We start from the raw sequence: 13,573 nt of genomic DNA, 5'->3' as shown, positions 1-13,573 counted from the left end.
TGGAGGACAGAGGTGCCTGGCGTGCTCTGGTCCATGGGGTCACGAAGAGTCGGACACGACTAAACGACTAAACAACAACAACAACAAATGGGCCTCAGAAATAAAGGGTGTGTACAGAGTACACATCACTTGCCAATGAGAAACCTCCATGTTTAATAAGATGCTTCCACAATACAAAAGTATTCCCTGTATTTTAATGATTCTTAGTAATGGTGATTGATGATATTTCTTGACTTTATTTTCCTTTTCTAAAAAATTGTGTTGGGGTCAATGATAACTTTATAAGCTCATCAAGGGGTCGGTGAACTCAAAAGGCTTGGAAAACTGCTAAATATTGAAGATCCAGAGATAATGTGCTGAAGGGCACTATTAGAAGTGACCTTAGCCGACAGTGTCTGGCCACCGATGTTGTTTCCACATGATTCGATCACCATTTGTGCCACATTGCAGTCATTCAGCAAGGCCCCTGATCCTCACGAGAGGCTTACTTTGGGGATGCTGGAGGAGGAAAATTTTGCTTATATCATCCCGCTTTCAGGTCATTTTTCTCTGGCTCTAACCCTGTGGATGATAAGAAACATTTTTTTCCTAAGGTGGCAACATCACTGTTTATTTTAAAGTAACTAATATGGTGAAATTGCGTAAGGAAACTAGCAGAAGCAAAGCACGATCTTGCATAATTGTCTGGTCTCAAAGTATTCCGACCAGTAACAAGAGGGTGCCGTACCTGCAACACTGTCTGTGTTGTTCCTTATTCTGTATGAACATAAAACATAACTTTCTCCATAAACATAAATTATGAGTGTTGGAGCCTAGCCAACCATTCTGTAGTTGACCTGTATTAGAACTCTTATTTATGCAATGTCTTGTACGGTGCACAGCTGCAGAGGTTGAATGCTGCTCCGAGGACACGATTTGGCAAGATCGACTTAATACAACAGTCCCCTTCACCCAATCTGAGCATCATCTCCCCCCGCCCCCGTCCCAGTACAGCCGATCAAAGAGTCTTGCTATCCAGTGTCTGGGACTCCTACAAATGTTCTCTGTGTTCTCCTCTTAAATTTCTTTGAAGATACTACTTTATACTGTCAGAAGGATTACCAGCATAGCCTTAATTTTTCAAATAATACGTTTGGAGTTTCATCATGCACACTTAAGAGCAGATGAAAAGGGTGCAATAAGACATAGATTGTCTGCCTTTAATTTAAAGTACTTGAAGTGCAACCTGCCGGGATGTAGAGACTTGGATCTGGTTTTTTGGTGCCACTTGTTAGCATGTAAGCATATTTAAGGTGTGTGCATATTATGGACTCCAAATGTTCCAAGTGTTTCTCAGCAATCCTCGCAACAGCTATTTAAGATAGAACAATATTATCCCTGCGATGCAGATGTGAGGGCTAAAAAAAAAAAGTAGCTTACATTTAGTGGGTTTATTGGTTGGGGGAAAGCTGCACTGGAGAGCAATGGCTGTTGGCCATGTTGGAACATAAAAGGCAATATACTTCTGAATTCCAGTTGGGAAAAGCGGTTTCCTCCATATGTTGCTGAGGTTTTCCTTATGTTATCCTGGGAAGCAGGATGCTGTCACCCACCGTGTTACACCACCACTTCACCTGGAACCAACCAGGTGTTTGCTTGTTTATTTGAGAACATGACCCATCCAATACTATTTTCAAAGGCATGTTGGGCAAAAGGGTACATACAGATATAGACCCAATGGTGCCCAACATGTAGCACTGTTCAAAATTCACCAGGCACGTTTGGCTACTGGCACAGGTCCAATTGCGACCATGTGGAGATTGCTGGGCACCAGGTTGGCAACCACAGCTTAAAAACCTCTGTCTTAGTCCATAATTAATACCATTTCCATTTCCGCTGTGTGTGTTTCTCCTTCTTGCATTCTGGGACAAGTGAAATGTTGTAAGAGCAAGGTACGTCAAACAATGTAGTTGAGATCGCACAATCATAGAATCGTGGAATTGTAGCATTGGACCCAAGGGTCATCTAGTCCAACCCCCCGGAGAACAGACATTCCGTGGTGGTGACCATGGCTTAGGTTTAAGGTGGTATCTGGCGCCTAGCTTATATATCTGAGTTTCTAACACCGGCACTGATGTGGGACTTGAAATGTTGCTAAAACCTCAGCCCAGTTTGCACATCACTGTAAACAATGGTTAATGGCTTAGTGCGAACATGCTGCTCTCCCCCACTTTGCTGCTGCTCGCTAGCATGTGGGGGGAAACAAAGCACAATCCCTGATTGAGCATTTTGTCTGACTTGGGATCATGGGTTCTGTTGTTCCAAACAAACCATGATCTGTAGCCACGGTTTGCTCTTGGCTTACTGATCATGGTTTGTCTGGGCAAAGCATAAACTGATGAGGCATAACAATAAGCCAGGAATTGTGGATCTCTCCCCAGTTGTGGGAAGGAGCAAAGTGAGCGAAATTGGTCTGCTCGTGGTAAAACTATTAAAGGTGGCTTACAGCGATGTGTGAATGAGGCTGGTAATGTACGAATGCAGGTAATTGTCAGAGTGCATTGCTGAGCTGTGTGGTGGTGGTTAGTTGAATATGCCCGCTCCCTCTTTCCAACATGACCTTTCCTTTGGAAGGTCTGCATTGTGCTCATGAAAGACATTTGACTCTATGCTTTAGCAGGCATGTGTACCTTGTTGAAGTAGCTTAGCTTCATGCCTCCATCCATATTTCATTTTTTTTAAGGGGCAGTTGACCTCTCTGATATTGGTACATTTAAGTCTCCTATTCTTTTGTAAGTTTTCTTTTACATTTCAACCTGCAGGTGCAAGACTAGCTCTGGCAAGACTTCTTTCAGGTGAGTGTTCGATGTGGACGGATTGTTGACAGGGTCAGATAACCTAACCAAATGGTGTTTACAGCTTTTGAATTTAACAATTTTGTGCCATGCTTTTCTTTTTGATGCCCAGTGTGTTCTGCATATTACATTCTAGCAGTAGGACACAGGATCCACTAATAAACTAAATTGGTACAATAGATTCAGGGCAAAGTATTTTATGCAGTATGTACCATATTTTTTGTTCTATAAGACTCACTTTTTCCCTCCTAAAAAGTAAGGGGAAATGTGTGTGCGTCTTATGGAGCGAATGCAGGCTGCACAGCTATCTCAGAAGCCAGAACAGCAAGAGGGATCGCTGCTTTCACTGTGCAGCGATCCCACTTGCTGTTCTGGCTTCTGAGATTCAGAATATTTTTTTTTCTTGTTTTCCTACTCCAAAAACACCAGTCTTGTAGTCTGGTGCGTCTTATAGAGCGAAAAATACGGTAATTAGATTTTGGAACAGCAGAGTAGAATAGATAGCTCTAAAAGACAAACAGGCAGATACCTGGAAGGTGGGTCCGATTGCAGCTGTTGACCAGAATGCTAGTTGGTGGGGAGGCTGTTGCATTCAAGCCCTGCTGGTGGGCTTCTCAGATACGTCTGATTGGCTACTGTGGCCAGCAGGATAGTAGACTAGGAGGAGAAGTTTGGTTTGCATTTGGTTGCTTCCCTCTCTATTCCTCTCCTGCTGTTGTATTGTGTCTATTACAATGCAAGCCCGTGGGCAGGGACTGTTTTGTGTTGTACTTCCTGCCACACTGCTTAATTTTTTAGGTGCCTTTATAAATGATGATCAAGCAGGACTCTTATGTTATTGAGGCGGTTGATCCAAAGCAGGTGTGACCCTGTAGATGTTGCATAGCCAGCATAGCCAGTGGCCAGGGATGATGGGAGTTGTAGTTCAGCAGCATCTGCAGTCCCAAAGGTCTCCCCCCACCTGCTTCAAAAGATTCTCCAAACTTCAGGAGTGACACTTGTGGTGCAGGGATGAGTGGACTTTGTGGAAATGGCTCCCCTGATCATTCTGCTGAGTGCACGGAAGGCATCTCATAGGTATTTGCACCCCAGCCATTTTATTTCCACGTGTCATATCTTTTTCTTAAAGGAAATCTTGAAAGCCTTGATGCATTTCATTAAAATTGGTGCAGAAAACTCTTTGAGGAACTTCTCTTATGCCATTTTGGTTAGTTTTTTTTTTTTTTAAGTTGGAAGAACTCAAATCTGCCTCAGACTCTTTAAGCAAGCCCTTGAATCTCACAATGCAGGCTTGACATTTTGCTTGACACAGCTTGCAAGACGAATGCCTCGCAAGACGAAAAACGCGCAAGACGAAAGAGTTTTCCGTTTTTTGAGTCGTTCCGCAAGACGAATTTCCCTATGGGCTTGCTTCACAAGATGAAACGTCTTGCGAGTTCTTGCGAGTTTGTTTCCTTTTTCTTAAAGCCACTAAGCCGTTAATAGCCGCTAATAGCCGCTAAGCCGCTAATAGCTGTGCTTCGCAAGACAAAAAAACGGCAAGACGAAGAGACTCGCGGAGCGGATTAATTTCGTCTTGCGAGGCACCACTGTACTGTCAAGATGTCTTTCATAAAAAACCCCCAAACCTGCCGACATGTGAGGGCTGCTTAAAAGCCTCTGCTATAAATCCATACGCCTTGGGCTCATCCCATCAGTTGCCAAATATGACATGGTAGCCGTTGGAAATCCAGCCCAAAGATTTGAGAAGCTTTCATGGTTATGCTAACTCTCTCAGACTTGTCCAGTAGTTTTAACTTAATATGGTTGCTTAATAGTCATGCTATTAGGATTTGGAAGCTTTTCCTCTGCTGAAGGATTTGCTTGGAAAGTTTGAAGTGGTTCAGCCAATGCTTACACTTCAACTTGCCCTGTTTCCTTCATGCAAGTAAGCGCATGAGCGTGAGCACTATCAGTGTCACAAACTCAGATATATAAGCTAGGTGCCAAATGGTTCCTTTAATCAGGGTTACCGTTGCCAAAACAGAATGCCTGGTTGCCATTTTTGGACCAGACACCTCAAAAGTTGTATTTTGCAGTGTGACCTGAAATTCATTCTGATTGTGCAGATAAAATATAACTGATACAGTGGTACCTCTGGTTACAAACGCTTCAGGTTACGAGCTCCACTAACCCGGAAGTAGCTGTTCCTGGTTGTGAACTTTGCCCCAAGATGCGAACAGAAGTCGCACGCCGGTAGCGCTGCAGCAGCGGGAGGCCCCATTAGCGCAAGTGCGCCTCAGGACAAGAACAGTTTCAGCTTAAGAACGGACCTCCGGAACGAATTAAGTTCGTAACTAGAGGTACCACTGTAGAATTCTACAGCATGTGTTGCTAGTGTGTTAAAACAGTCAAGATCCAAGGATCCCCAGGCACGCACCTCCAGATGGTGGAGACAGTGACTGATAGCCAGGTACAAAATGCGCCTGACGCTTGGCTAATTTCGAACGCTGCTTCGAAATCTATATGTTTTTAGTGGGGCAGCCCAGACTTTGATCTAGTGTTGGCATGGGAGAGGGAACAGGTTTCTTATGCCTTTAGTGGCTGCATGGCAGGCAGAAATACAATAGGCTAAGCCTTTTATGGTATGGACTTACAGTTATGGGAAAAGCTTCACTATGGCTGTGTTGTCTAATTTTGTGTTATGCCATGCCTCCACTCTGCTGTATTTTGCCATGCCCCCTTGGCAACCTGCCGCACTCCCTCAAAATTTGAAATGTGCCCACTGGTCAAAAAAATTTGACAACCCCTGGTCTACAGCCTGCTGCAGTTTCTCATACTGCAGCTGCTAACTGTTAATGTCCTACTGTAGGGACAGTCACATTTTCTGGCATAAGAATGTGCACTTGCCCAGCTTCAAAATCAGTAGAACTCATTCCAGAGTTTTATCAGTGTGAACATAAAGGAAGTATGGTACACCACTGGCAGTGAACAATAGGGGCAAGGGGACAGGGTCTTAGGAGTCCTTTCTGGCATGATGATTGTAGTGATAAAAGCCTATCCTAGTTCTCATCTGTGAAACGCTGGAGGGCTTGCTTGAAGCATCCAGCTCTGTGCTTTCCTTTTAATCTCCCGTTGGTTCTGCAGTGGCTGCATTGCAGTGCATGTTTTGATCTCAAGCAGTAGAGGCACGAACAGACTGAAAGTGGTTACTGTGCAAAGCTGAAGAGAACAGTGGTCAAGAGGTTGGGATCTAGGGATGTCTCAAAGAATCACAGAATTGTAGAGCTGGAAAGGATCATCTAGTCCAGTCTCCTGCAATGTAGGAATCTCAACTAGATCATACATGACAGATGGCCATCCAACCTTTGCTTAAAAACCTCCAAGGAAGGAGAGTCCACAACCTTTCAAGGATGTCTGTTCCACTGTTGAACATCTCTTACTGTCAGAAAGTTTTTTCTGATGTTTAGTATGAATCTCCTTTCTTGTAACTCGAATCCATTGGTTTGGGTCCTACCCTCAAGAGCCGGAGAAAACAAGCTTGCTCCATCTTCCATGTGACAGCCTTTTAGATATTTGAAGATGGCTGTCATATCTCCTCTCAGTCTCTTCATTTCCAGGCTGAACATACCCAGCTACCTCTTCTGTTCCTCATAAGGGTTTACCTTATTGTTTCCAGACCCTTGATCATCTTGGTTTCCCTCCTTTGCACATGTTCCAGCTTGTCAGTATCCTTGAATTGTGCCACCCAGAACTAGACACAGTATTCTAGGTGTGGTCTGACCAAGGCAGAATAGAGTGGGAATGTTACTTCCCTTGATCAAGACACTATACTTCTGTTCATGCTGCACCACACTGTTGACTAATGTTAAACTTGCAGTCTACTAAGACCCGTAGATCCTTTTCACATGGTGTCCCCCATTTTATATTTGTGCAGCTGGTTCTTCCTGCCTAAGTGTAAGACCTTACATTTGTTTCTGTTGTCGATGGTAACAGCTTTGGCCTGTTTTGTCTTGTTACTCCTGGATTACAAACTGTGCTTGGGAAGTTCTTTTTCACCATTTGAGTGGAAAGGTGGTTACTGTTCTTCACGGTTGGGATTTCTCAGGTGTTTTCTCCTGATGGACATGAATGTTGTTGTCTACTCTTGAGTTGTGGATCAGGACAGCTGAGAACATAAACATCATCCTTGCCCTGTGTGTAGTCCTTTTCATGGCATTCTCTAGGCCAATTCACAGATGTACTTTTGCTTATTTAATACATGAATATGCCACTTTTTCATCCAAGGATCTCAGGGTGGTGTACATGATTCTTCCCTCCTTATTTTGTCATCACAACAACCCTGTGAGTTGGCTAGGCTGCGAGACAGGAACTGGTCCGACATGACCCAGTGAACTTCATGGCTGAGTGGGAATTCAAACCCTCGTCTCCCAGGTCATTGCCCAACACTATTAACCATAACACTACAGCTCCCATTGTCCCTGGCCATTGACTTAACCAGCTGGGGTTGATGGGAGTTGTAGTCCAACATCTGGGGACCTGATGTTGATGAACACTACACTAGTTTAAATAATGTGGGTAATGATCCGGAAGTGCTTACTTTTGGAACTGTATAAGCGGCTTGGCAAAGGTTGCCTTCTGGTCATGTAGTTCTGTCACCTTAGGGTGGACCTTCAAATTCTTTTTTGGAAGATCAGTACACAGGCCTTTGCCCTGTGGTCTTTGTATACAGCCATGGCCTCTTGAATTCAGCGGGACTTGTGTGTGTGTGCATATGCATATTTAACCACCCCCAACCTGGTGCCCTCCAGATGTTTTGGACTACAACCTGCACCAGTCCAAGCCAGCACGATGTGCCGCTCAAACTGATGGGAGGTTCAGTGCAAACATCTGGAGGGCACCAAGTTGGGAGAGGCTGAATATAGGACCTGGTCACATGTAGAACATATGTTGAACTACTAAAGATTTCTTTGAGACAAACGGTCTTCACATCGTACATGCTCATCATGTATAAACTTCATTGTGGAATAATGCTTAACAATTGGCTGTGTTGCTAACAACGTTAGCCTCCTAACAATGTCCCATCGCATCAAAACGCTTGCATTGTCAGATACTTAGCAAAGGACTGTGGCTGTTTGTTCCTTTAAAAAGTAGTCTTATTTCAAACAAAAGTAATACTTAGCTGGCTTCTGTGCTAGAAACCCAAAACCAATAGTTGCTGGATGTAATGAGGTGTTTGTGGTAGGCCGGCAATTACATCGTGTAAATGTTTGTTCTTTGCTCTACATGCTACAAGGGAGAGATTGAATATGTGAATAAGATTATATGGCCAGTCCTGAGATGCAGCAGCCCTGAAAAAGAGAGCAGCTGCTTCATCCTAAAAATATGAGCTGGCTTCTTGATCTGAAGCCCTGGGATGATTAAGTGACACAGCATTTTGTGCATTTATTTGGTGTTGCTACAAGTCTTTGGGACGCATTCCACTTTATATTTTTCACTTGGGCGTGAATTCCAGAGTACGTACAGAGTCCATGTGTGTGCTTCCATGGAGGGCTGCACATGTATGCTTAAATTGCTTTCCTTGGAGAAGTGCATCAAACTGACAGCTGGAACTGGGCTCTGCTTCCCGAGAATTTCTCCAGGACAAACTGCACTTTAAAAGAACATTTGCGTACCATTCTCAAATGTGCTGGTGCATCATAACTGTTTTGTATTTTGGTTGTTAGTTCAAAATCTAAAATGCAAAATGTAGATGCCCCATTGACGTTTTGCTAGAACTCCCATTAACTTCACCAGCTACCTGTTCCTTTCTGGGCCCAGTTCGAAGTGCTGTTTTTGACTTTTGAGGCTCTTCATTGATACGGGGCCACAGTTTCTGAAGGACCGCCTCTTCCCTTATGTACCTGCCTGTTCAATGAGCTAATTTACGGTGGCTCTGTGCTGAGTACCCTCACCAACTGAGCAGTGTTAGAAACTGAGATATGAAAGCTAGGACCTGAATGGCAGCTTAAACCTAGGTTATGGGCGCAGCATTGAATGTAAGTATGGCAGGTTGCTATAAAGGGCCTTCTTAGCAGTGGCACCCTGTTTATGGAATGCTCTTCCCAAATAGGTTCTCCTGGTGCCTTTGTCAGTGACCTTTTGTTTGTAAACAAAGCCATTTTTATTCTCCCAGACCTTTAAAATATCATAGTTTAGCCTCTGAATTTACTCTTGGAAGTGACTAAAAGTTGTATATTGTTGCTTAGGTTTATTAGACCCCTTTTAGCTGGTTTAGTGCAGTGTTCCTTGTGTTTTAGGATTTTTATTTTATTCCCCCCTTGGTTCTTGAATGACTCCCAGAGCACACAGGTGGTTAATAAATGCAGTAAAATCATTTTGAGAATGGCACATAAGGAGGTTGCCTTAAAATGAATTACACAATGATTTCATCTAATTCAGGCATCCCCAACCTGCGGCCCTCCAGATGTTTTGGCCTACAACTCCCATGATCCCTAGCTAACAGGACCGGTGCTCAGGGATGATGGGAATTGTAGTCCAAAACATCTGGAGGGCCGAAGGTTGGGGATGCCTGACCTAATCCATCTACTCTGGATGGTGACTTTCCATTGTCTCAAGCAGAGGATCTCTCCTTGTACTCCTGCTTCCTGAGATCCTTTTAACTGGAGATTAAACTTGGGGCCTTCCTGTATTTAGAGCAGTGGTGTCCAAACTTTTTTCAAAGAGGGCCTGATTTGATGAAGTGAAGGGCTGTGAGGGTCGACCAAAAGTCCAACCAAAGTTGTTGAGCTTTTTTTTAGGATTTTACCCCAGGAGATAAACTGCCACAGGGGCCGGCGGGCCAAGTTAGGCCCCCGAAACGGACTTTGGACATGCCTGATTTAGAGCAACTTGCTGTACCACTGAGCTGTCACTCAACAGAACCCTAACCACTTCTATGTATTTCTTTAAGATGAGAGATGACTTAAATAACAATAGTTATTATGTACAAAGTGCATACTAGTAGATAGCCATTGTACAACAATTGCGCCAAAAAGGACAAGCCTTTTCATTTACAGTTGTCAGACAAATGAAGGAGTGGCAGGGAGCAGAAGTTATAGGCTATGGAGAACAGAGATGGTTTTAGACACTGGCCTGGTTCAGACGTGATGTTAAACAGAAGGTTTAAACATGCATGCACCATTCTTGTTTGACACAAGACACTTATAGTTTGAATTTCAAGTTTCTGTACTGTTAGTTTCTGTACACAGTTAGCACAAGTTTCTGTACTGTTAGTTACAAACATGGAGATGAGTGACCACAGATCCTATAAACCCCAGTAGTAAGATGCCCTAGTTTAGGTTTCCCTCCCTTTAACCCACAAGATGGTGATGATGGGAGTTTGATCATGGATTGAGCGTTTTTGAGTTTTGGTGATAATCTATATAGCAGCCATCTTTCCTTCATCTTGTGAAGTGTGATATTTATACAGAACCCAAACTCTGAGTTTGGCATTCCAGCTTCCTTTTGCTTCTGGATGGGTATGACTTTTAGCTTTGCCCAATTGTGCTGTGTTTCTTTCGCTGTTGTTGCTGGCATTTGTCTGTCCTGAGAGACAGTGGAGTGTTCTTTGGGGAACTGGAGAATCACAGCGCCTGCTGGGGCTGCAAAGACCTGTAGCTCATAACTGTTGGCTCCTGTATTGTTTTTGCTGAAGCAACCTCCCCGGGGGACAAGGCTGGGCAGTGTGTCTGGAGGTCTTGGGCTGCCCAGACAACAAGCTCCCCCTCTGGGCCTCGCTGGTGTGGTCCAGAGGAAAGCAGAGCAATACATTTGGCACCAGCTTGGCTGCCGGAGTTGCCGGAAGGAGGCGTACAAGATGCCATCCAGCCGTCTTAGACTATGATAATTACGATAATATGAAAACAAAACAAGCATGCACCCGCAAATGAGTCAAAGCTGTTCTGGCTGTGTTGTAACTTTGCATTGTTGTCTATAGCAGTCTGGCAGGTCTGAGTTCTTAGCTGTCTTTGTGACCTCAATGTTCATCCTGAGTAGGCGGTGTGTCAGGCAAGGAAGGCCTATTTTTATTCCCACCCTCTTACTTGAGCTGCTTTCCTGCTCCTTAACAGAGAGCCTTTCACGCTATCATGAAACTATTTATTTCTCTTATTACCTATTTTATGTGTGGGTACTCTCTGTTCTGGTTGCCTCCTGAGTGAGTTTGACCTGTCTTTTTGCATGAGATCCTGAAGCAAAGGAACTTTTGTAAATCAGTTTTTAACTTGGAAGGAAACTACAGTTATGCAACAGTAAAAATAACTAGTGTGTGTTAAAATGGGGTTTTTAAAAATTCTGCTTTGACTTGTAAATATAGGATTGCATGCATTAAAAGCAAGGACTCCTTAAGCTCGAACATTTCCAGGATGTCAGACTGATTCTGCCTTTGATTAATGCCAATTTAGGAAACACCTAGTTCACTTTGGAGGAGAATAACATTTAATGTTTTAAAGCATCAAAGTACTGGCACATTCTTGCTGCAAGCCTTAACTGATTTGAACTGTAATGAGATGGACTTTTCCTGCTGTGCTGTAAAGGTGATCTTGTCAAGGTTAATGACTGTCTGCCAATTGAATGGTCACAAAAGTCTGTCTGCTACGGCATCCCTTTCTCTGCTGTCCTCTCAGGTTCAGGATCATAGTGGACATTGAGAGCTTTTTGATAATTCAATAAGAGGACTCTAAGCTTGATTAACCTCTTGATATTTAAATATATTTTTGCAGCATTTTCAGTTTCAGGAATTTATAGCTGCTTTATATTTTTATTGAGCCATTCTACCTGCTTTTCTCTCAGAATATTTGGCAAGGAGAGAAGTCTAGCAATAGCTAATATATATGGGAAACTCTTGATACCAAGGGCAGGTTTATTTAACTTTTTCCAGGAATGACTCATTGGTTTTAAGGGTATTTGTAACTGAAATCTTTTACAAATGGTGCTGACTGCCACTTTCTTTCCAGAAATCTGGAGCTCCCCCCCAAGCCACACAGTATGATAGAAATTACTTTATTTGTTTGGCAATGCCAACATTTCCTTTCTCTCACTTGATTTATTCAGGGGTGGGGAACCTGCGGCCTGCAGAATGTTGCCAACAGCAACCTCAGCTTCCTGACCATAGGCTCTGATGAAGCTGTAGTTCAAAACATCGGGTGGAGGACCACAGCCCTCTCCCCCAACTCCTGCTTTAGAGAATTCCCCACTCCAGAAGATTGCATTCCGGAATGGGGTTTGGCAGGTAGATCTGCCCTGGAAGGTGTGCAGAGACTTAGTACATGTGGGAGAGACAGCGTTCAGCAGTGCACATGCTACCTTGTATAGATTCAAATGCTCCCCAAGATTGTGCACTGAGCATGTACAGTTTCAAAAACCTGTTCAGTGGATCTTTTCCATGAGGCTGGTGTGCACAGCACAAACCTACTTTGTTGGATCAGTTCATAGGAAGCTGCCTTATGCAACTTAGTCCATCTAGCTCAGTATTGCCCACAGTGAATCCTACCAGGAGATGCCAGGGACTGAACCCTGAGATCTTCTGCATGAAAAACAATTTCCCTGTCAGTGAGCTACAGCTTTCCTAGATGAACTGCTAGGCTTGCGTAACTTTTGATCCAGACTGATAAGCAGGATCAGTCCTCCGATTGCTGCTAACATTTGACTTGTTAACACTCTGCACTGAACATAGGTATAAGATAGCTCTATGCAGGCACTTGTCTTAGTATGAAAGAGTGCGCACTTGATTTGCATAACTCAGCTATTCTATACCCAGATATATAGACTGTACACTTGCTGAACTTTACATTTGAATAACAGTATGAGGGTATTGCTGAACTATTTGTATACACGGGTACATAAATTGTACATTCATAGAATCGTATAGTTCGAAGGGACCCAAGGGTCATCTAATTCAACCCCCATTGCTTGAATTATTTTGCCTTGCTGGGCTTTTTAAGGATGTCTTACCAGTGCTGCCATGTTTTTGTTGCCTTTGTATCTTGTTTAGACTAAACTTTTTGCCCCCTGTCACCTTGCCTGAAAAATCCATACTATAAAAGCTGGCAAGCTTTGTGATCACCCCACATGCCCTGCACAGGGTGTGTCTTCTGATTAGAAGAGACTTGCAAAATGGATAATTTGAACAGACGCCTTCAGTCACACTGGTAAGGTAGCTTTTGTGGGCTGTAATTCCAGGAACACTTGCAGAAAATAAGTAGGACCTTGTTGCAAATAAAGACTTCACTCAGGGCTCTGCAGTTTTTGAGCTATAGTTTTTTTTTAAAAAAATTATATTTTATTGAAGTGAGCTACACCCCAGCTATAGTTGAGGAGGAGGTCCGGATTTATATGTACCACTAAGCTTATGGTTAACAGTAAGGTTTATAAACAAGCTGTACACCTTGGTTAATGAGTGAACTATCATAGTTTATAAATTGCTGGGTTTACACATAACACTAAGCCATTAAACCCTGGCTTAGTGTTATGTGCAAAACAGACCATGGTGCACATCAGCCCTAGGTCTCCAGAGTATGTATTTATTTCAGTGAAGTCATGCCTGCTTTTCAGCAGTATTAAAAACAACCACCACCTGGTAAAACTTCCTTCTGGTCATTGTATATCAAGTCTTGATCACCATTTTCACCCTAGGAAACTCATAAACAGTTGTAAGGTGTTAAACTTTTTGTACTTGTACAGTAGGGATATTAGCCTGAAGTTTCCTAGTAGATCTATTG

At 43.3% G+C, this 13,573-nt stretch overlaps 1 protein-coding gene across 4 annotated transcripts in view; it reads left to right on the top strand.

The window, feature by feature from the left end:
- DGCR2 (DiGeorge syndrome critical region gene 2) overlaps positions 1–13,573 on the top strand; it is a 60,180-nt gene that overhangs the window by 19,066 nt on the left and 27,541 nt on the right. For 2 of the 4 annotated variants that reach the window (XM_053369050.1, XM_053369048.1), the window contains exon 2: positions 2,802–2,834. The exons of the other annotated variants lie outside the window; for them this stretch is intronic. In XM_053369050.1, coding sequence (XP_053225025.1) covers positions 2,802–2,834 — 33 coding nt within the window. The remainder of the gene's footprint in view (positions 1–2,801; positions 2,835–13,573) is intronic. 4 annotated transcript variants of the gene reach the window in all.

The sequence above is a fragment of the Podarcis raffonei genome, chromosome 16 (assembly GCF_027172205.1).
Source record: "Podarcis raffonei isolate rPodRaf1 chromosome 16, rPodRaf1.pri, whole genome shotgun sequence".
NCBI classification, from domain to species: domain Eukaryota; kingdom Metazoa; phylum Chordata; class Lepidosauria; order Squamata; family Lacertidae; genus Podarcis; species Podarcis raffonei.
The sequence above is the reverse complement of the archived record's forward strand: the minus strand, read 5'-3'. Positions and strand labels throughout refer to the sequence as shown.